Source organism: Miniopterus natalensis, chromosome 13 (genome assembly GCF_054644295.1).
Source record: "Miniopterus natalensis isolate mMinNat1 chromosome 13, mMinNat1.hap1, whole genome shotgun sequence".
Taxonomy (NCBI): Eukaryota; Metazoa; Chordata; class Mammalia; order Chiroptera; family Miniopteridae; genus Miniopterus; species Miniopterus natalensis.
In genome coordinates this window covers 54,694,953-54,718,980 of record NC_142093.1, presented here as the reverse complement: position 1 = coordinate 54,718,980, position 24,028 = coordinate 54,694,953, and the positions used below count along the sequence as shown (strand labels likewise).

At 36.9% G+C, this 24,028-nt stretch overlaps 1 protein-coding gene across 2 annotated transcripts in view; it reads left to right on the top strand.

The window, feature by feature from the left end:
• Nucleotides 1–24,028, top strand: part of MGAT4A (alpha-1,3-mannosyl-glycoprotein 4-beta-N-acetylglucosaminyltransferase A) — an 89,383-nt gene that overhangs the window by 36,336 nt on the left and 29,019 nt on the right. For both annotated transcript variants that reach the window (XM_087823711.1, XM_087823712.1), the window contains exons 3-5: nucleotides 7,312–7,476; nucleotides 9,528–9,668; nucleotides 17,544–17,677. In XM_087823711.1, the coding sequence (XP_087679837.1) occupies nucleotides 7,312–7,476; nucleotides 9,528–9,668; nucleotides 17,544–17,677 (440 nt within the window). The remainder of the gene's footprint in view (nucleotides 1–7,311; nucleotides 7,477–9,527; nucleotides 9,669–17,543; nucleotides 17,678–24,028) is intronic.

Here is a 24,028-nt window from a genome sequence, read left to right as displayed (position 1 = left end):
TAGCCACACAGCCCAGCACTGTCCCATCTGGCTCTCAGACAGAAGCCTCCCCAGGAGACACAGTCTAAAAATTTCAGCTCTATATGGCTACCTGGTCTCCCACACCATGGAACCAAGCAGGATGGGGCCGAAGGGCATCCCTGTGTGACACTGTGATTTCTCCGCACAGCTGGTCTCAGCAGGGCAGGTCTGAAAGCCTCAGCTCCACTCGGGCTCCAAACCCAGCAGGTTGGGACCAAAAGACCAGCTCCCCCCACACCATCAAACTCAGCAGGATGGGCTGAAGGACAGTCCTGCACATGTGCCCCTGGAACACAGCCTGTGGTGCAGGCGAGCCTGGGGTGCCAGCTTGTGTGCTCAATGTTGGGGAGACCAGCTCTTTCTCCAGGCCACACAGTTTAGTCACTGCCTAGGTCTCTACCAAAAACCTCCCCAGTAGAAGGCCCCTTAACGTCACTGCTGTGTTTAACCAGCAGACCCCTCCACAGGACATGAGTATGGCCCTGTGGCCTCTCCAGCATTTGGTGTCTGGAGTGAACTCCCCAGGCTGATATTATAAAAGTGCTTAAAGCATTTTAAGAGTGCTTATTTAACTTGAAGAGTGCTCTTTCCCTAAGAGGGTGTGGTCCGAGTCTCCCAGGCTGACTGAATCCCCACTTATTGCCATCACCAGATGCTCCCTGGTCTCCTCTTCTTGTTACTCTGGGTTGGGGATCCCTACGTGGGGTTGAGACCCTACACTATGTGTGGAAGGGGTACTGCAGCTGCAGTATCTCTCTAGTTTCTCAGCCTCTGCACCTGCATGAGGGAGCTATCCCTTTCTGCATCTCTACCCTTCTTACCAGTCTCTATGTGGCTTCTTTTGTACTCCTTGGTTATAATATTTCAGATCTGCCAGCCTTCAGTTGGTTTTTCAGGTTGATTGCTCTGTAATTTAACTGTAAATCCAGTTTGGGGCTGAGAGCAAGTGGGCACAGCTTCTAGCTACTTTGCAGCCGTCTTGGAATCTATTTTAAAAGTGTCAAATGAAGAAATGAAGAGTTATTAACAAGGATTGTACAAATAACTTTTCTATACATTTCTCCTCTTTTGAACATTTTGCATCTGTCTTTCTATCTACCTATAGATTTTTCTTTTCTGGACTATTTGAAAGTAAATTACAGAAATCATGCCTTTTTACCCCCAAATAATTTAATGTTTATTTCCTGAGAACAAGGAATTTTCTTACATTATTATAGTACAGTAAGTCCTCACCTTAATGTTGTTGACTTTAAACAGTTTTACTATAGGCTTATTGATGTAAACAAGAGTTAAGGTCCTACAGCATATGTCTGTATATCAGTTAGCCTGTGGTAAAATTGCTTTCCTTATATATGTCATTTTGCTTAAAGTTGCAGTTTCCAAGAACCTATTGATGACATTAAGAGAGGACTTACTGTACAAGTGTCAAATTTTGGAATTTTAACATTGGGGCAATGTTAGCTACTCTATAATCTATATTCTATTATTATTTCCAGTAATGTTCTTTATAGCATTTAAGTTTTTCTGGTCTAGGATCCAACCCAGAATTGTGCTTTGTATTTAGTTGTCATGTTTCCTTCAGTCTCTTAATTTCAGGCAATTCCTAAATATTTGACTTTGATGACCTTGACATTTAAGTACAAGGTTTTTGTTTTGTACATTGGCTCTCAATTACTTCAGGAGGCACCTGATGTCTGTTCCATTGTTGCTGAGATGAACTTTGATCACTTGATTAAGATGATTATCTGCCAGATTTCTCCTTGGTAAATTAATAAGTACTTTGTAGGAGGATACTTTGAGATTATATATATATTTTGTTCCTCATCAAACTTTTACCTGCTTGTTTTAGCATCCATTTTTGGTTCTTGCCTGAGTCAGTTATTGCTACGATAGTTGCAAAATGGTTATTTTCTGACATTCATCATTCCTGTGTTTATTAGTTGGCATACTACTGTAAGAAACATATTTCCCTCATCTGAAATTTTTTATTTATTATTGATGTGGACTCATGGATTCTTATTTTATTCAATAGGTTATAATTTATTGTCATCAATATTTGTTTTGCTACTTAAATTATCCCAAATTTGGTCATTCGGAACGCCTCAGGTACCTTCCTGTGCCCTTTTGATAAGTCCTGTCTTTTTATAAAATAACATTTTCTTAACACAGAACGCTTCAGGTTCATCTTAAAGTTTCTTTTCCAAAGAGTTCCAATTTTTTTTAGGGCGGATGATGTTTAGAAACTACTCTGTCAGCACTGTTGTAAGTGTTAAGGAGACAATTTTATCTTGCTCATGTAAAGAGGTAAGAGCTCACAGTACACTCATGCTAATTTTGACACAGTCTGCTTGGCGGAATTGGCCTTTGTCCATACTATCTGGATATGGCAGTCAATACTGTTTTAATTTCTATAGCCTTTTGGTATGTTCTGATCTTAGAGCAAGTTTTACTTATTTCTAGATTTATTTATTTTTTGGCCCTTTAAAAACATTCTTCTAGATTGATTTTAAAATAACATGTTAAAAGTCAAGTTTGAAAAAAAATTTTGTTATTTTTAAAGGTATTGAATTAAATTTATTGTTTAGCTTAGGGTAGAATTTATCTTTTTTCTGTTACAGGCTTCAGTAAAGGGCTTGTAGTTTTCATCACATAAATCTCATATGTCTCTTGTTATAATTGTTACAGTTTTGTTATACAGTTGATCCTTGAACAACATGGGTTTGAACAGCCCAGGTCCACTTACATGCAGATTTTTTCAATAAATACAGTAATATATTTTCTCTTCCTTTTGATTTTTAAATAACATTTTCTTTTCTCCAGCTTACTTTATTGTAAGAATACAGTATATAATACATAGTGTACAAAATATGTGCTAATTGACTGTTTATGTAAGGCTTCTGGTCCAACAGTAAGCTATTAGTGTAGTCAGCCCTCTATATCTGTGGATTCCCAACTGTGGATCAAAAATACTGTTTTCAATCTGCAGTTGGTTGTATCTGCAGGTGCAAAACCCATGGATACAAAGGGCCAACTGTAGTTAAGGTTTTGGGGAGTCAAAAGGTATACATGGAGTTTCCACTCTGTGTGGGGTCAGCACCCCTAACCCTGATTGTGTTCAAAGTAATCACTAATTGCTTATAGTTTTGTGTTTGTAAATAGTATCTTTTAATGATTCTTTTATGATGAATTTACACATATGGAAAAGTGCCTAAACCATGAATATATACTACTGAATTTTATTTAACCACTACCCAGCTCAATTAATAGAACTTTTCTGGTACCCTGAAACTCCCTGTTGGCCCTTGCCTAATCACAACCCCCCTTCTCCTTCCTTCACTCCTAAAGCCAGCAAATTAAGGGGAATACAGCTGCTTACATGACTTTCATTATTCAGTGTAGGGAAGCATGACAGTTAAGCAGGAAAGTCTTTATTTTCCTGCCACAGAATTCTGAAGAAATATTTACTGTGTGGGCCTTTATGTGACGAACAAGAACAGTATACTTGACTCTTTTTAAGACTAGCTTTATGAAATATGCAGATTCATTTTTCATAAGTTTGTTTCTTATTGAGTCTATGATAGAATAAAGTAGAGATTATAATTAAATTTTTAGAAATGTCTTTCTAAGGCATGTTTAATTTAGGTGTCAAAATAGTAGCCTTGAATTATCTAGCTTGATACAGAAGTTGAAAATCATTGTTCCCGTTTCTCTTAGTTTAATGAGGTTGTGAAAATTGCTGATACCACTGCCATAGCCTCAACCACCTTTCAGCACTGGTGATCAAGATAAAGGAATGTTTTTTCTTCTAGCATCGTTTAGATTTTGGTGTCTGATTCTGTCCTTGGACATCTTCTTACTGTGCACTTTGTCTTTGAGCTGTCTCCAACTGTTGTTTCAGTTCCTATGTTTATCCCCATAAAAATCTACATGTATTTCCCAGACCTGGTTTTCCTGACCTGTGATTCTCTCAATTTAAAATGAATGGCTTTTAAATAGGGCCATCTTACCTTTACCTGATTAAATTTTTAGGGATCAAGAATTCGAAGTCTGGCCTATGGAAATCTTTGCAGAATAGGAAGTACAGAGGAAACATTTATCCCATGGAAATGAATAATTATGCTATAAAAGAGGTTATATTCATTATGTTATTAGATATATTATCAATGTCAGTGCCTCATATCTCTTTTTTCTTTATGCATCTTTGAGAAATGTATTATTCTTAAAGTGTTAATTTTAAAAACATTCTTTTTAAAATTTATCTTTATTGTTGAAACTATTACAGGTATCCCATTTTTCCCCCCCATTGACCCCCTCCACCTCAGTACCACCCTCTCCCCAGGTCTCCACCCCATTATTGTCTATGTCCATGGGTTATGCATATATGCATATAACTTCTTTGGTTAGTCTCTTCCCACCCTCCATCCCCCTCCCCCTTCCCCCTTCCCCCTTCCCTCTGAGATATGACAGTCTCTTGCATGCTTCAGTGTCTCTGGTTCTATTTAGCTTGTGAGATTCCTATGTTCATTAGTTTCTTCTTAAAGAAGACCCTTCAACATTTGTAGTACTGGTTTGGTGGTGATGAACTCCTTTAGCTTTTTCTTATCTGAGAAGCTCTTTACCTGACCTTCAGTTCTAAATGATGGCTTTGCTGGGTAGAGTAATCTTAGCCGTAGGTTCTTGCTTTTCATCACTTTGAGTATTTCTTGCCACTCCCTTTGGCCCGCAAAGTTTCTGTTGAGAAATCCGGTGACAGTCTTATGGGAGCTCCCTTGTAGGTAACTAATTGCTTTTGTCTTGCTGCTTTTAAGATTCTCTCTTTGTCTTTAACCTTTGGCATTTTAATTATGATGTGTCTTACTGTGGGACTCTTTGGGTTCCTCTCGTTTGGGACTCTCTGTGCTTCCTGGACTTGTAAGTCTATTTCTTTCACCAGGTAGGGGAAGTTTTCTGTTATTTTTTTTCCAAATAGGTTATCAATTTCTTGCTCTTTCTTCTCCTGGCATCCCCATAATGCGAATGTTGGGTTACTTGAAGTTGTCCCAGAGACTCTTTAAACTATCTTTATATTTCCGGATTATTTTTTCTTTTTGCTCTTCTGGTTGGGTGTTTTTTGCTTCCTCATATAAGAAATTGCTGATTTGATTCCCGGCATCCTCTACTCTACTGTTGATTCCATGTAAATTATTCTTCATTTCAGATCATGTAGCCTTCATTTCTGATTGGTACTTTATTATGTCATTGATGACCTCACTAGTTTCCTTAGTAGTCTTACTAAGATCTTTGAGCATCCTTATAACCATTATTCTTTTTTCTTTTTAATATATCTTTGTTGATTTCAGAGAGAGGAAGGGAGAGGGAGAGAGAGAGAAAGAAACATCAATGATGAGAGAGTAGTCATTGTTGATCGGCTGCCTCCTGCACTCCCCTGACTGGGGATCCAGCCCACAACCTGGGTATGTGCCCTGACTAGGAATCAAACCACGATCTCTGGATCCTAGGTCAATGCTCAACCACTGAGCCCCTCCCCGCCGTGCTATAACCATTATTCTGACTCTGAATCTAGTAGCTTGCTTGGTTTTATTTCATTTAGATCCTTTTCTGGAGATTTCTTGGGTTCTTTCCTTTGTGACATGTTTCTTTGCCTCCACATTTTGGCTACTTCCTGGTGTTTGTTTCCATGTATTAGGAAGATCTGCTTTGTCTCCTGGAATTTGTAGAGTGGCTTTGTGTAGTAGGTGTCCTGTAGGGTCCATTGGTTCAGCCTCCCCAGTCACCTAATCTGGACCTTCTAGATGCTCCCCTGTGTGGGCTGTGTGCATTGTCCTGTTGTAGTTGAGCCTTGGTTGCTGTTTGTGTATGGGAGGAATTGACCCCCATGCCAGTCGGCTGTGAGGACCAGCTGTAACTACAGCCAAAGAGCTGCTATGCTGGAGACACCCTTATGGAGCAGGATTTACTTCAGTGGTGGTTTGGTGTTCACTGAGTCCACCCCTTGAGTGTGTCACTCATGGATGTGGTAGGGTTGTAATTTAGCGTGGTTGAGTCTGACCACCAGGTGCACTGTCTCTGGGGCCTCCCAAGAGGTGCAAAGTCAGCCTCTTCCTGTGCCTTGCCCAGGGCCACCCAGCATGAGCTACACAGCAAACTTAGATGGCTGCTACTTGGGCCTGTCTTGGCTGGACAGGAGAGGCCAAGCTATGAACCAGTGCAAGCTGCCACTAGTTCCAGGCCTGGGGCCACTTATCCAGATGTATGGGGCTCACCGAGGCCTGCTGCTGCTTGTTTGAGAGATTTTAGGAAAGTCCTAAGCATAAGGCTAGAGAGGTCACTTGCATAGAAAAACCACTAGAAATGGCTTGGACGAGCTTGCAAGTAGGGAGCGGTGGGGTCTCTGGGAATCACCAGGGTGGGGCCAAAAGTGTGAGTCAGGTTGATGGAATTTCAGAGAAGCACCTGCCTGTTGGCTCTGTGCAGGGAAAGCTCACCAAAGGAGCAATGGCCTCTGCATGCTCCTCTGTCTGGCAGAAAGCTGCCCCTCCAGCTCTCACCCTGATTTCAGGCAAGTTAGTTCCTCCTTGAATGTCCCAGGTTCCCTTCAAGCTACTATCCAGCACTGGAGCTCAGAGGGAGCACGTCTGAGTGAGTCCATGGGCCCTTTAAGAAGAGCTGCCAGAGACTCCTGCAGCCTCCGAGTCCCTCAGCCACAATCCCTGCTAGTTTTCACAGCTCAAAGTTGTGGGGCTTCTCTTCTTGGCCCTGGAACCCTGGGCTGGGAGCCTGGTGTGGGGCTGGGACCCCTCACTCCTCTGGGAAACCACCACCACTGAGATATCCCTCCCAGTTTTAAACCTCAGCGCCTGGGTGTGGTCCTGCAGATTCAGCCCCGATTCTCGGCTCTGTCCCTCCTACCAGTCTTGATGCTTTTTCACTTCCCTGGTTGTAGGACTTCTGTTCAGCTAGATTTCAGGAAGCTCTGAGCGATGGTGGTTCTGTATTTTAGTTGTAATTTTGATGTGGTTGTGGGAGGCGGTGGGTACCGCAACTACCTATGGCGCCAGCTTGTCCATCCTCCAATTTTAAAAACTTTTGTCTTTTTTTCCCTATCTTTTAATTTCCGAAGTACTATGGAGAAAGTACTCATTCTCACAGATATTAAGAGCATACTTAGTGGTGCCTTGTTATCTAACTTATCAAGAATCCTTTTTATTTTTAGTTCTGTATCAGTTCTCTTTTATGTTGTTTTATTATTATTATTTTAGAAATACACTAATAATTTTTGTTTGCTTCTAGAAAAACTGATTGCTTATCAACGAGAATTTCTTGCTTTGAAAGAACGTCTTCGAATAGCTGAACGTAGAATCTCTCAGCGCTCTTCTGAATTAAGTGCCGTTGTACAGCAGTTCAGGCGTGTAGGAGCAGAAACAAATGGAAAAGACACATTGACTAACTTTTCAGGTACCAATTATTTTTCTTGTTTTATAAAAATTATATTTTCAGAGGCTTATGGAAAATATTTTATTTGAATTTTGTATAGATTAGCTTATCTGCCAACATTTGTTACCCTTTTCAGAGAAAAAAAAAATCTCCACAGAAAACTTTGTATTATGGTAAACTATAGAGCAGTTTTTATTAATTGATTTTCAGAGAGTAATAATGGATTAAATTCCAGTTGTGTAAATTTCATTGACAATAATGTTTTTATGTTTTAAAAATGATATTCAAAATGAGGTCAAAATTCAACTTTGCATTTATATGTGTTTATGTTGTGACTTTTGTTGACTTCAAATGGACTCTGGAGAATCTTTGAGCTCTTTGAAGCAATTAATGCTCTTAGATCTGACATAAGAAAAGAATATAAAGTTTTAGAGATACTTGACTTTTTTTCTCTCTGAGAACTTCTGGTCAGAATAAGATAAGTGCCAGTCATCTCTCTGTTTCTGTGACGTTGTTTTTCTAATATTAAATCGATATGTGTATAATCAGTTGCCTTCAAATTTACATACTATTTAAAGATTAATATGCTTTTTACTTAGCATCGTTTGTTGTAATCCTTTACCATTAATTCCTCTTGTCTTGAGATTTATTAACTTACCTTATTTTTATTTTTATTCTATTCTTTTAATATATCTTTATTGATTTCAGAGAGAGGAAAGGAGAGGAAGAGAGAGAGAGAGAGATAGAAACATCAGTGATGAGAGAGCCATTGATTGGCTGCCTCCTACACGCCCCGACTGGGGATCGAGCCGGCAACCCAAGCATGTGCCCTGACTGGAAATCACACCCTGGATCACCTGGATCCTAGGTTGACGCTCAACCCCTGAGCCACGCCTGGCTGGGCCTTACCTTATTTTTAAAGTTTTATGCTTATCATTTCCCCTCCTGATTATGAAATTGTATTATGGCACAGTAACATTTAAAATTATGGAATGGTAACGCAGCCAGAGTGGCTCAGTTGATTGAGCATTGTTTTGTGCACTGAAATGTTGCTAGTTTGATTCTTGCTGGTTCGATTCAGGGCACATACCTGGGTTGTGTGGGTTTAGGCCCTGGTCGGGGCATATATGGAAGGCAGTCAGTCAGTGTTTCTCACATCGATATCTCTCTCTCTCTCTCTCTCCCCCACCTTCTCTCTCTCTCTCTCTCTCTCTCTCCTCCCCCCCCCTTCCTCTCTCTAAGCATGTCCTCAAGTGAGGATTAATAATAATAAAATTATGGAATGGTATAAATAATAAAAAGAAATTATCCATAAACCTTTACCAAGTGATTTCTGTTAACATCCTTTTGTTTTTGTCTAGTCTCTTTTTCATGAGTATTTTTCTTCAAAATTGTGATTGTGGGTTATAGCCTGATTTTTACCCTTGAAATTATGTTGTTAGCATTTACCGTGTCTTTGAATGTTCTTCAAAAATACCATTTCTAATGGCTGTATAACTTGTCAACTAGTCATATACTGTAATATATTAAACATTTTAAAATAATTAGGCAAATAGAATTTTCTGAGTGGTTTTTCTACCCCAGTTTATAGCTCTGTGATGAACATCTTTGCATATAAATCAATCACATTTCTGGTAGCCCTTAAATTATTTTCATTAGGTTATGACTTTCTTAAAAACAGGATTTATGTTTTGACAACTTTTGATTTCTAAACAACACGGCACAGTAGCTGCATCAAAATAGATAATCACTAAATATTCATTGAATGCATAAAAGTTAAATTCCTAAAAGGGAAGTTATTGAATAATAGGACGGACATATGTTAGGGTTTTTGATGTTGTCCTGAATAGCTGAAACATTTACCACATTATCACCAAAATTTAATATCATTATTTAATTTGCTTGCAAAAGTGTCCCTTTCATTTTAAATGGGGATTTTATTCACCAGAGTATCAAATTAGGAAAGAATGTTCTTTAGTTCTAGTTTTCATAAATTTTACTACTGTATTTGTAAAAGCTGCAACTTCTATAAGTAAGGTGTCTTGTGTGATAATTATACTTCTGTGTTTCAGATAATACCCTAAAGCTATTAAAGGAGTTAACAAGCAAAAAATCTCTTCAAGTGCCAAATATTTATTATCATTTGCCTCATTTATTGCAAAATGAAGGAAGCCTTCAACCTGCTGTGCATATTGGTAATGGAAGAACAGGAGGTATGTTTATTTTGTTTCTTTTTGTGGTTGTACTGCTGGTCTTAATTTGTGTCTTGGAGTATTACATTGACTGTTAGCAGTCTGGTAGGTCAAAGAATAAAAGTTATTTTTCTGTGCACAGTAACTTAGGACTTATTCTAAAGTTCATATTGAAAGAAGTTGGACGTTTTTTCCATAGACCAAATTAATAGAGCTGAAAAGGATCATGAGAAATCTAGTTCAAGCCCCATCTCTAGGGAGAAAAATGTTTAAACTTTTGTCATTTTTAATTTTAAATATTAAAATTAATCCACATCCAGACCCTCCCACATTTGCAGAGGCAGGCTGCAATTTTCCAGAGGTGGTAACTCTTAAAATAGCATGTTCAGACTATGATTTAAGAAATATTTTTTAGAAGGTACTGGATTACAAAAACTAACAAGATGTATAGCATTCTCAAAAGTATTTTTTTAGAACACTGATCATTAGTTATTTCTTTTAATAATCACTGTTTAGGTAAGATGCCTTAGCCATTTAGTGCATTCGTTGCTTTAGACTTCATTAATCTTATTAAAAGAATACCAAATACCAAAGGAAAGTACAAGTGTCTTTAAAGTCATTTAAAACTTTAGAATTACTAACAGATTATTTTATAGCAGTGTTTTTATTCTATGAATGTGACATTCTCTCTCTTCCTTTTGAAGGTTACTGTTCTATCCCATTGGTTTATAACTTTATCCATCTTAAATACAATGACATATTGGTCAACCGGCTTTCCAGTAGTTAACATTCTTATTAAGATGACACTGTTTTTGAGAGAGAGAAAAAGCAGACAGCTCGGAAAAAAAAGAAGAAAACCCTCACATTTACTAAAAAAATAATCTTTCCTCCCAAACCCTTAAGGCAATGGTTCTTAACACTTTTAGAGTCACAGAACCCTTTGGATAGCCTAGGAAAAGTGTCCAACTTCTACTTTAAAAATGTACCTAGGAAAAGTAATTTTGTATGTAATTTCTGGAATTTTGTGGAACCTTAAAATCTATTTAGGGGCTTTCTATTGAGAACTTCTGTTTTTTAGATCAAAGAAAAACTGCTTCTTGCTAAAAATTCTGTTCTTCAGTGGTCATACTGATTAAGGAACAATACTCAGACCACCTAAGCTAAGCCTTTCTAAGGCTGAAGAGGGAGCATTGTGCTCCAGGCAGCCACTTCCCCTCCAGAAAGGGGCTAGAATTCTCACATCCAGAATGAAAAACTGTCATCCCATCCCACCCCCCCACATCCAGATCTTCCCACAACATTTGCAGAGACAGGTTGCAGTACATAGCCATGGCAATGACAGTGGGTAAAAGGGCATCTTGTACAGCTAGGGTTTGCAAATAGTTAAGAAAATTGACATCATGAATGACTTAATATTCAATAAAATGATTTTGTAGGGTAATTATAATATAATTTAAAAATAAATATACTTTTAATTTTTATTTATTAATTTTAGGGGGGGGAGAGAGAGAAAGAGAGACATCGATTTATTGTTTCACTTATTTATGCATTCATTGGTTGCCTCTTGTGTGTGCCCTGCCTGGGAATCGAACCCACAACCTTGGCCTGTTGGGACAATACTCTAAACAACTGAACTCCCCAGCTAGGGCCAAAAATAATATATTTTTAGAGGGAAGAGAGAGGTCAACTCATAACTGATTATTATAAAAGGATCAGCTAGAAATCTTTGTGTTTTTATTTAATGATTATTTTTAAAATTTTCACATAAATGAATTGATAAGCAGAGTAGACACAGCTGAGGGTCAAATTAGTGATCAGAAAGATTGAGCTGTGTAGTTCTTCTAGACTCCAGCATAAAAGGCACAATGAACTGGGGCAGACAAAAGTTTGAACATCCATCAAATAGGAATTTCAGGAGAGAACAAAGAGAGTGAAGAGAGGAAATAATCAAATATATTATAGAAGAAAATTTCTTTGAATTGAAGAAACACACAGGTTTTCAGATGAAGGGCCTGTTCAGTGCTGAGCAAGATGGCTGAGAAAAGACCCTCTACACATCACCTGCCAAAATGGCATTACTGGTTGGTAGAGGACAGCAGACCATTCTTTAAGTAGTTGCTGAAATAAAAAATTCATGAGCACCTGCTACGTGCCAGGCACTTAGCCAGGTACTTTGGTATACAAAATTAGACGAGATTCCTAGTCTTTTGGAGCTTCAATTCAAAGGAGAGTACATTAACCAAATAATCAATTATATAAATAATTGCATAGTTACAACTTTAATTGGTGACATAAATGATGCTTTGAGAATGTACATAAAGGGCATTTGATTTAAGTAAGGAAAATGGGAAAGTTTAAAAAACACATTTGACCTGAGATCAGTAGAATATGTAGTTTTCTACTAAAGATGGGTGTATTTGCTTCATATTTCTACTATAACAAATTACCACAAGCCCAGTGACTTAATAGAAGTCTGTGACCTTATAGTTTTGGGGGGTTAGAAGTCCTAAAATCAGTGTGTTAACAGAGTCATGTCCCTAGGGTCTGGAAGCTTTAGGGAGGAGTCCATTTCCTTGCCTTTTCCAGCTTCTAGAGATCACCTACATTTATTAGTTTGTGCCCCTCCATCTTCAAAGCATAACATCTTCAGCTCTCTCTCTGACTGTCTCCCTTGCTTTCATTGTCACTTTACCTCTCATTTTGATTCTCCTGCCTTCCTCTCATAAGGACCCCTGAGTACATTAGACTCACCTGGGTAATCCAGGATAATCTTCCCATCTGAAGACCCTTAATCATATCCACAAAGTCCCTTTTGCCATTAAGGTAATATATTCATAAATTCCAGGAGTTGTGGTATGGGCATCTTGGGGAAGGGGGCAGTATTCTACCACATGGGAGAAAAGAATATTCCAGAAAATGAGAAAAGTGGCACAAAAGCCCTTGATGGAAGGGAGCATGGAATGCTCTAGAAAATGGAAGAAGACCATTGTAGATGAAGTATAGAGTGATAAGAAAGCACGGGACAAGATGAGACTAGAAATGTATTGAGCCCAGACCATGCAGGGCCTTGTAGACCATTTATAGCGTTTGGGATTTTATCCTAAGAGCAGAAAGAAGCCACTGAAGGGTTTTAAGCAGGACTTGCTTAGGATGACTTTATAAGATTTAAATTTTACAAAGCTCACATTTGATGCAATGAGAAGAATGAATGAAGATGTGGGAAGAAGAGTAGATGTGAAAGAACCCAATAAGAGACGGTTCTAGGGATCCACTTGAGAGAAGATGAGCTTGGGCTAGGCGGTAGTGATAGTAGTAGAGGTGGAAAGTTGAAGATCTGCGAGTTGTTTGGAATGTATGGGGATGTAAATAGCAGGACATAGTGATGGACGGTTTTGTGGGCTAAGGTAGAGGTAGTAGTCAGGGATAGGTCCTAGGCTTCTGGATCGTGTAACTGGATGGATGGTATTATTCACTGAGATAAAGGACAGTAGAAAATGTTCAGTAATATTGGTTTGCAAGATAAGACCATAAATTATATTTGGATATGTTAAGTTAGGAGGCGATTTGGAGTTGTCAGTGGAGTATAGGCAACTGGATATTTAGATCTGGGACTCAAAGGAGAGAACTGAGTTAGATTTAATTTTATGAGTCATCACTTGCAAACAACTGGTTTTTGAAGATAGGGGGATGGATGAGATCACCTGGAACCTAGAACTGAGCCTTAAATGGTTCTCCAACAGTTAATTTTCAGGAAAAAGAAAGATGAAGCCAACAAAGACAGAAGTTGCAACTAGACAGTAGAGATAAAACTATTGCCATGGAATACAAGGGAAAAAATGGGGAATAAATGACTAAAATCAAACCATAGAAGCATGATAGGCTAAAAATATTTGACTAGCAGTGAATATTGAAAAAGGAAAACAATTTAGTTATAACTGAAGCTAGACTAGTAATTGAAGATTCAGAATGCCAAATTAAGATTATTCCTAAATTTTTCTTGATCATAATGGAAATAAATACTAGAATTTGTAAACTTCCCAGGAAAATTGAGGAAAATGGAAGTAACATTAGTTGATATCTTTTTCAAATTATAAACCCCATGAGGCAGCGGCCTTACCTATCTTAAGATTATATTTTAGATTGTCTAATACATAATTGATGTATTATAGATGCATAATTAATACTTGAATAGGCAATATTGGATGATTAATTCCTGGAACAAAGTACTTAGCTCCATTCCTATTGGCTCCTTGGTCCACCTGGCTCCTCTTTGAAAGGGTGAAATGTCTGTATTGCTCACAGTGCTGACATAATTATTTTGAACTCTTACCCTTTAGAGTACATACATTTCTAGATTGCACGCCATAGAAGAGCATTTTATCAAACAGGACCAGGACGGGCTGGGTTATGCTTTGGTAACAGCAACCCCCAAATCTCATTGGTTTAAGTAATACATGATTATTTATTTATTTATTTTTGCTCAAAGTACTTGTCCATCAGCCTTGTGCATCATCAACCACGTAGAGATTCAGGCAGACAGAACAGTTGCCCTCTTGAATGTCATTGGCTGCTCTGCTGAGGAAGAAAGACAGCTTTGAAGGATTTCACACTGCAGTTCCAGGGCCTCAGCCCATGATTTTCCCATGGGGATGACTCACTGTCCCTTACTAATCACAGCCCCTCACTGTTCTCCCAGCCCTAAGGGGGCCAGGAAGTACAATCTTACCTTGTGACCAGAAGGCAGGAAAAACTGTCTATTTTGGTGATAATTTTGTGAAATATCATAAGCATGAATACTCTAATTCTGTAAGTTTACCTGAAATTAGTATTTTCATTTTTAGTGTTTTTAGAATCCTTGAGTGCCTTGTTTAAACTAAAGCATTTAAATTCCAGCTCCAAAACAGTGCATTTGGGGAAAACGGCTTCTCTAAACATGCCATCTAAAGTTAAAACAGAAACAAAACAACCCAAGACCGTGGTAGGGAATAGAGTTTGCATTATAACTTTATACAGTTCGTTTGCATACTCTGGGTCGGCATGTATTTTGCTTTTTCCATACACAGAGTCTTTCAGCTCCCTCTGAGTTAACATTTCTTAGGAATGCTTTGTATCATAGACTCTATACTTTTAGTCTATGTTCTAAATATTTAAAATATTTTTAATTTAAATTCTGAAGTAGGTTAAAGTATAAGGAAATTTGCTTCCAGGGTAACTCACCCTGTCTTTAGGCATCCCAGAGCAACAGTGTGTTCTCAATAAAAGACCCCCTTACACCATCCTTCAATTCTCTCCCAGTCTTAAGCCCCATTGGAGAGGGTCTCCAAAATATGTCCTAGCCCTGGCCTGGTGGCTCAGTTGGTTGGAACATCATCCCATACACAAAGGTTGTGGGTTCAATTCCCAGTCAGGGCACATACCTAGGTTGTAGGCTCGATCCCTATTTGGGACGTGTGTGGGAGGCAACTGATCGATGTTTCTCACATCAATGTTTCTCTCTCTCTCTCCCTCTCCTCTCTCTAAAAATCAATAAACATATCCTAAAGTGAGGATAAATCCATCCACTCATCTCCATCTTTAAATACCCTAATTCAAACCACCATCATTTCCTTTAATTACTGCAGTTAACTTCCTGATTTCCCCCAAAATGTTTTTACTCTTAACACTTTCGTATCTGTTCTCCACAAAATTTGATAAACTTTTAAAATTAATGAATTGGATAAGGTCACTCACCTACTTACAGCTTTATAATGGCTTTCTCTAACTCAGAATTAAAACTAAATTTACAGTTTCATGTGAAATGATCTGCATCTAGGCTCATTCTGCTTTAGAAACATTCTGTTTTTGGCTGTTTCTTAACTATGTTAAAGTCATTGTCTCTTCAGGGCCTTGCTGTTTCTTCTTCAGGAATGTTCTTCCTCTGCTCTTTCTCATCATTAATTACCAGCTCAGTTGATACCAGAGAGGCCTTCGATGGCCTTCAGTATCTATAAGGGTACCCCCCCTTTCTAATATTGCCACATTTTAATTTGTATAGCACACATGATCCTCTAAGATTGTATTATTTTATCTTCTCCTCTCTTCTGGAATGTAAGTTCCAGGAGGGCTGGGACCTTACCTGTGCTGTTCACTATTACATCCCTATGCCTTACATTTAATAGGTGCTCAGTAAATATGTTTGGAAAAAATATAGTAAATCTCTTTTTGAGCCCTTATAAACTCTTTGTCCCAAAACGGAAGAGAGGAATGTGAAACTTCAGGGAAGTCCCTTAAATTATTTGGATCTTATCATTCTTACTGCAGAATCATGGTGGTAGACTCGTAGATCCATGACCTTTAACCTTCCTTTTAGCTTTAGAATTCTATGAATTCTAAGTATTTTGTAGTATCTCTAATAAATTGTTAAAACCTAATTATTTTTAATACTTGTTAAGTATTTCTCTACTGATATATAACATGCAGGATACTAAGGCTCCTTAAAAGATGATATTTTTTAAAACTGGGAAATACAGTCCTACTATAACACAGTATATGCATTCCTAAAAATTACTGCACTATGCAGAACTGTGCAATAAACTGAGAAAATGGGATTAGGATTACAGCACTCAACAATTTTGCCAGTTACACATTAAAAAAGATAAGAACCTAATAAAAGTGGTAGCACAACTTTACATACGTTATGTGATTAATAAATAGAAAGTTACTACAATAAATATGGTACTCTACCTTGGAAAAGATCTGAGGTTTGTGTGTTAAAATAGCCTTCAGAAGGACTGCAGCTTGGAAGCTTTTGAGAAGTGGCGCAAGGCAGATTCTCTGAAATCTGACAGAAAGTTGTAACACCACATGTGGATAGCTGTGGTTCATAGCATGCAGTAAGCTGATGTAGTGGGTAGTGTGTGCATTTTGTGTATTTCTGCATTGCTCTGTTCAGTTTTCTGAACTCAGTTCCAGTAGTTGCAGTTTTCTGTGTTTGTCCAGAGGAGAAATTGCACAGAAGCAAATGTAAAATCCATGTTATGCTGAAATGGTTCCCTAATATATTTTAATATCACATAGGGACAAATTTGCATTTCAAAACAAACATGATAGTAGAACTAAAATTTCAGACTTAAAAAAAGTTACATGAATAGTGCAGTTTCCATATAGCTCACCCAGTTCCTCTAAACGTTTATATCTTATGTAACCATAGTACCATGATCAAAACCAAAACATAAACATTGATATTATACTGTTAATTAACCTTCCATCTTATTCAGATTTTGCCATTTTTTTTATTAGTATTTTTCTGTTTCAGGATGCAGTTCAGAATCCCATATTTTGCCCAATTATCATGTCTCCTTAGTCTTCCTGTCAGGGACAGTTCCTCGTTCTTCCTTATCTTTCCTGACCTTGGCACTTCAGAGGGTACTGACCTGTCAGTTACTGTGTGGTGTATCCCCCTAATTTGGGTTTGTCTTGTGCTTCTTCATGCTTAGATTGAGGTCATTCATTATGGGCAAAGAAACCACAGAAGGGGTGTCATGTCCTTCTCAGTGCATCATATACATGAGATTTGGGACATTAATTTTTAAGGTGTGTGTAGTGTTTCTAAGGTTTAGTTGTATAATTTGTTGTTTATACTGTACAGTCATTCATTTTTAATGTGAGGTTTAATATCCTTCATTTTTATCAGTTCTTTGACATTATTTGACATTATTATAGCCAATAATCCCTGTGGCTTATTACAGTATTATGAGTATGCCTTTATATCCTTTGGTTATTTTTCTTTCTGAAATGTACATTTTGATCCCTCAGTTATTTTTATCAATTCAAGAGTGTATAAAACTTCTGAAGTAGTGGTGTTTTTCTATATTGTCTCTGTAAAATCTTTTTATATAATTATTATTTTGTTTTCAGTTTCAGTAGTAATGGGAATTCCCACTGTGAAGAGAGAAGTTAAATCTTACCTCACAGAAACTCTTCATTCCCTTATTGATAATCTGTATCCCGAAGAGAAGTTGGACTGTGTAATAGTAGTCTTCATAGGAGAGGTAATTATTTAATTGGGGTTTTTTTACCACATGTAATCTATAACAGTTGAAACTATAATTGAATATTTGAATATACTTTTATGAGCATTTTTTTTAATGTGATGAGGAACAGTTAGGTAATATATTCTATCAGATAATTAAATTTAAGTCTAACTTGTTATGTTTATCTTAACTTCTCTCCTGCAGCTACAACCCAGGAATAGCCATCTGTTTGCAGTAGGATAATATTACTATATAGACACATAGACCTTTAAGAACAGAGTCCCTGTCTCTAGCTCTAGGACCTAAATTTGGAGATTTGTGCTGATGGGCTTCGCGAGTGTTTTAAACCCCAGAAAGGTTTGGCCTAGCCTTGGGCTTTATCATCGTGTTATTCTCTCCACCCCTTATCTGTGCCTCAAGATGCAGGCAGCACCATTACTGAAAAGGTCAAAATATCATGAGAATGAGGAGTTTTATATATATTGTATTTTAGCTTTCTCAAAAGATCTAGGGAAAGAATAAATCTTGAGCAAGTTTTTCATAAATAATGAGGAAAAGGCACCCTGGAGTAATTATTTTCTGAATTATTATATAGAATTTCAGAATGTGAAAGGATTTAGAACATAACTGGTTCTGGCCCACTGATCCCCAACTTTTCAGTGTTTCCCTTATCTTTCTAATGAAAATGTCTTTAATGTTTTTCTTAATATAAGAGTAAACACATGCTTACTGTTCAAAACAAATACAGAAATGTGTAATGAAATATTACCTGTTGTTCCTCCGTACAGATATAATTACAGATATTCTGAAATATATCTTAAGGAAGTTTTCCTATGGCTTGTATACATATATATAAATGGATTTGTTCTATATGTATTTTAATATCAGAGACATTTTATCATGTTAAAAAGAATAAATATCACAGCATTTTTTCTGGCTACAGAATATTCCATTGTATGGTTTTAATTAACATCATTCATTTAATTTCTGATTGCTAGACATTTAGACTGTTTCTAAGTTTTTGCTGTTCTTTTCCACATGGCATTCAGCATTACTGTACATAAATTTTTCTGTCCTTTGTATAGTTACTGAGGTGGGATCAGTTCCTAAATGTGGCATTGCCTTGGTCAGAGTCCACATACATTAAAATGTTCATACGTGGCCAGAATGGTCAATAGAAGTTAAGCCAGTTTACCCCTCTTCCAATACTCTGTGAGGAAGCTTGTTTCCCCATCCCCATGCTCTACTAGATAGTATTGGTCTTTAAAGTTTTTTGTCAACTTGATGGGTAAAAAATAATATATTGCTTCTGTTTAATTTGGATTTCTTTACTGAGTAGGGTTAAGTGTTAATTGATAGGTTTTTCTTGTACTATTTGTATTTATAATTATTTTTATAACCTTTGCTCTTTTTTATTTGTAAGAAATTTTCATATATGAGAGGAATGAATTCTTTGAAATATTTTATCCAGTTTGTCTTTTGCATGAACTTCATTTATGATTTTTTTTGCCTTTTACATTTTAAGTAATTAAATTTGCTGATTGCATATTGTATACCAGTAAAAATTGGTACAACCTCCTTGGAAAGCAGTTTGGCAATAGCTATTAAAATTTAAAGTATACTTTGTCATCCAACTTTCTGCTTCTAAAAATTGATTCATTAGTAACATTTGCAAGTGTGTAAATCTGTTCAAGCACATACATACATGCATATAGCTCTTGCATGTGTATTAATAAAATAAATAGAGAAAATGGTCGTGTGGAATATCCTGCAAACTGTTAGTAACAGGTATCTTGAGAGTTGGGGTTATGGGAAGATCCCCCTTTCTACTGCATACAGTTTTAGAAAATTAGAATTTTTTTTTTTTTTAACAATGAACATATTTGATTTTTAGTAAGGAAAAAAGTCTTATTACTATAAAAGAATAAAACTATCCTTATATACCCGAAAAATAGTGTTCAGTATATAGACAGATTAGTGTACATAAAGATTCAAGACCCTCTAGCCATAGCCATCTGATACTAAAATGTAATAACACTGGATTTGGAGACAGACGACCTGTGTTCAGGGCCTGGATTCTGCCACTTACTGCCACTTGAGCAGGTTATTTTTCTGTCTTCAGCCTCAGTTTCTTCATCGCTAAAATGAGAATAATGTTACTGAGCCTTTTGAGCTCAGTGTTGGTACAGGGAGGCACAAGGATATCACAGATGGAGAGGTGGTGTAAATTCAAGTGTTGGCAGTATTCTGATTTCTGAAGACAACTCCTCTTGCAGTATTTGTATATGTATCTACATAGAATTTTAATGTTTGAAAGAAAATCTGTACTGAATAGAAGACTTTACAGAATTGATTGAATTGCCTTTAGGCAGTTTAAAATTCCTAATACATTTGGGTTCTACCTTGATTAGTAGTTTTAACTTAAGTGTGGGGTAGCCTGGAGCTCATTAACACTAGTTAACAAGTGATATTATGTGACCTTCACCTTGGTCTACATGTGGGATGTTTCCTGGATCTAAACAGATCTCTAGCCTCTCTCTGAACCCGTATTTCCAACTGCCTACTTAGTTTGAATTGTTTTTATGGGAACCTCTTAATCTGTCTATAATAAATATAATCTGGTTTCCTCAAACTGCTTCCCTTCCAGGTTTTCCATCTGTTTATTAAAGGTTCTTTATATCATAGTATTAATAGTTCTGTACTCTGGCCATTCTGTTCCCAGTTCATTATGTAGACGTTGTGCACTTTCAGTTCTGGTTATGTTATTTCTTAGCCTGAAACGTTATCTCTTTCTTTCTCTTTCTTATTCATTCTTCAGGTGCCTGCTTATCCCTTTTATAAAACTTTCCCAGTTGAAGTGAATCTAGAATAAATAGGCAAAGTAAATTTATCTTTTGCAAACATTTTCAGTTTTTGCAAAGGACTGAATTATCTCTGGTCCACTTTAACATATGAGAAGATTAAGCCTGAGAAGGAACTGGTGAGGAACCCACAGACAACAAAGGGCACCGTGACCTTGCCATCCCTGCCTGACTTCCTATCCTTTGCATTCTTTTTTCTTGAAGGGAAGGACCATAAAGTTCCCCTCTGGGAGTAGAAGAGAGACAGAAAAGTAATTATTAGCTGCAGTTTTGTTCTGGTGATTTCTCTCTCAGGAATTCATTGGGCATATCTGAAAAGACATTTATAGAGCATGCAAGGGTCTGGACAGTTGACTATCGATGCATTATTTGAAAGTTCACAGATTCTATTCTGGAATCGCAGAAGGAGTTAAGACTACTGAATTCCAGTTTTTCTGAAGGATCCATGAGATGACCCAAGGGTTCATGATTGTATCATTTTTGTGTCTACTTTTACATAGAACTTAATTATAATTTTTGTATTCTAATTCTTTGTTGTCTGTATGCCTCCTTATTTTTTTGTTATGTATTTATGCTATTATTCCATATATTTCTTATAATGCTATATTATTATTTATATTTTTATCATTCATGATCATTTCTGACAAAACATTTTCCTACATTGTACATGCACATGTTATATTAGTTTTTGTTTTCTGATTCATTAATATCTGCTTTTGACATTGATTTTTGCTGCTTTTGTTAGTTCCATGTTATACTTTACAAACATCTTGTCCCAAATACTAAATTGATTTATTTCCATTATTTATTTTTGTTAATATAAGAATTAATAAGAATTTTCTTCTGAACGCTGTGTTAGCTGTATTCCATAGGTTCTGTTTCCTAGATTTGTATCTGATTTTCATTGGTAAATGCTTTATAATGTCAATGCTATGTTTCTGGGTGAACTCTGATTAAGTGGTTTAGTCTTCTCTAGTTAGACAGTTCAGTGTGCTTTCAGGCAGCGTTAGTTACCTGAATGCTTTGGAACTATTTTACACCCCTAAAGCACCTGAGGAATATAGCAACCTCAGAAATCAGTAGTAGCCCTCTATAGTTATGTTATCTTAAGCTCTCATAATTATCTGTTAGTCTTTGTTTTAAGGAAAGGCAAAAGTACATATCTTATTCTGAGTATTCATTCACTCATTGAACAAGTATTTATTGAAGTACTAGAATGAGAAAGATACTGGAGGAGAGTAAAATCTCTTAAAAATCCATTAGACAACAGATTGTATCTGGCATTACACAGTAATAATTTTCTATACCTTCGTCAATTTTTAACAAATTTTTTTTGTATTTATCATGCACATGGCTTAAGAGTCCAATTATTCTACAAAGTTCATTGTAGTATTAAACAGCATTCTCCTGTCTTTATTTTTCTGTCCCCACTTCCTTTTCTTTTTCTTTCCTCATTTCCTCCCCTCTAAGAACTGTTGGCCTTTTTAGTTCTAGCTGCCTGTTTGTCAAATTAAGTGGCTTCCTGCTGTGTTATTCAGTTGATATTATTCTTTGATCTTTAAAAAACACTAGTTTTAGTTTCATTGACTTTATCATTTCTCTATTTTCTATTTAACTGATTTTCACTCTGTTTTTTCTTTCTTCCACTTACTTTAACTTTGGCTAACTCTTTTTCTAGTTTTTTAAGGCGAATGCTTAGATTATTGGTTGGAGATTTCTTTCTAATACTTAAAGGCAATTTAAAGCTATAAATTTCCCTCTAAGTACCACTTTACCTGCATCTCATAAATTTTGATATGTGGGGGTTTTTAACTTTATTTTTATTGTTGACACTATTATAGATGTCCCCATCCCCCTCCCCCGCCTTTGCCCACCTCCACCCAGCCCCCACCCCCTCTTCCTTCTGGCCTTCACCACACTGTTGTCTGTGGGTTATGTGTATCTGTTATTTGGCTAATCCCTTCACTTTCTTTCATCTAGTACCCTCTCCCTCCTCCCCTGTGACAGCTATTGATATGTCATTTTAAAATTTTTATTCAGATCAAAATACTTTCTAACTTGTAATCACTTCTTTCCCCCATAGTTTATTTAGAAATATGTTGTTTCATTTTTAACTATTTGTGGATATCCCAAATTCCTTTCTGTTGTCTGATTTTTAATTTGACTCCATTGTAGTCAGAGAGAGACTTTGTATGATTTCAGACCTTTTAAATTTATCAGTATAGTAGTTCCCACCTACACACAGGGGATATTATTCCAAGACCTCCAGTAGATATAACTGTGGATAATACTGAACCGTTTATAATACTGTGTTTTTATTATACAGGTATACCTTTTCACTTCAAGGAAGCACTTTATAGCTTCTCTTTGGTATATCTGAATTGCCAGCATCACTACAGTGTGCTTTGGGGCCATTATTAAATAAAATAAGGGTTGCTTGAACAGAAACACAGTTGATACTGTTAATCTGAATCAGAAACAATTAATCAGATAACCAAAATGGCTACTAAGTAGCTAACAGACAGGTAGCATGTACAGTGTGGATATGCTGGACAAAGGGATGATTTGTATCCTGGGTGGGATGGAGCAGGACAGGGCTACTCAGAATGGCATGTAATTTAAAACTTACGAATTGTTTACTTTTGGAGTTTTCCATTTAATATTTTCTGACCATTGACTGTGGTAATTGAAACCGAGGAAAGTGAAATGTGGATGGGAGACGGGGGCTACTGTACTTGTTTATGGACTAGCATATGGAACCTATGAACAAAGTTCCATGTATGCTTAAAGCTTGTTTATGGACTTGCATATAGAACTTAACCTGGACAAGGCTTCATGTGTGCTTAAAAAGAATGGATTCTGCTGTTGTTGAGAGGAGTGTTTTATAGATGTTTGTTAGATCAAGATGGTTGATAGTATTGATAGAGATGACGCTATTGTATAGACTTGTTGATTTTCTGTCTAGTTGTTAGCTGTTTCTTTCTTGATGTTAAATTACAGACTACCGTGTTGGTGTACCAGTCGTATTTTGGCTTATAATTTTTCAGCAGCTAAATTTTAAGATGTTTACTTATGCATTGGTTATAGATCATACAAATTCAATAGGGAAGAAATTGGGGAGATATATATATATCTTCAGTATCCTATAAAATTTGCTTATAATTCAACAAATATTTACTGAAGCAATAATAAGTGCCAGGCATATCATTGAGTAAAACAATGCCTCTACCCAATTAACCTACATTCTAGAGAAGGACAGACGAAAAAACTAATGTATGATACAGCGATTTTCAACCGGTGAGCCACAAGAATTTTTAAAACATGCATACTGCCTGGTCTGGCGTTGCTCAGCGGTTGAGCATCAACCTAGGATTCAGGAGATCGGGGTTTGATTCCCGGTCAGGGCACATGCCCGGGTTGCGAGCTGCAGCTGATCAATGACTGTTTCATCATCGATGTTTCTATTTTTCTCCCCCTCTCCTTTCCTCTCTCTGAAATCAGTAAAAAT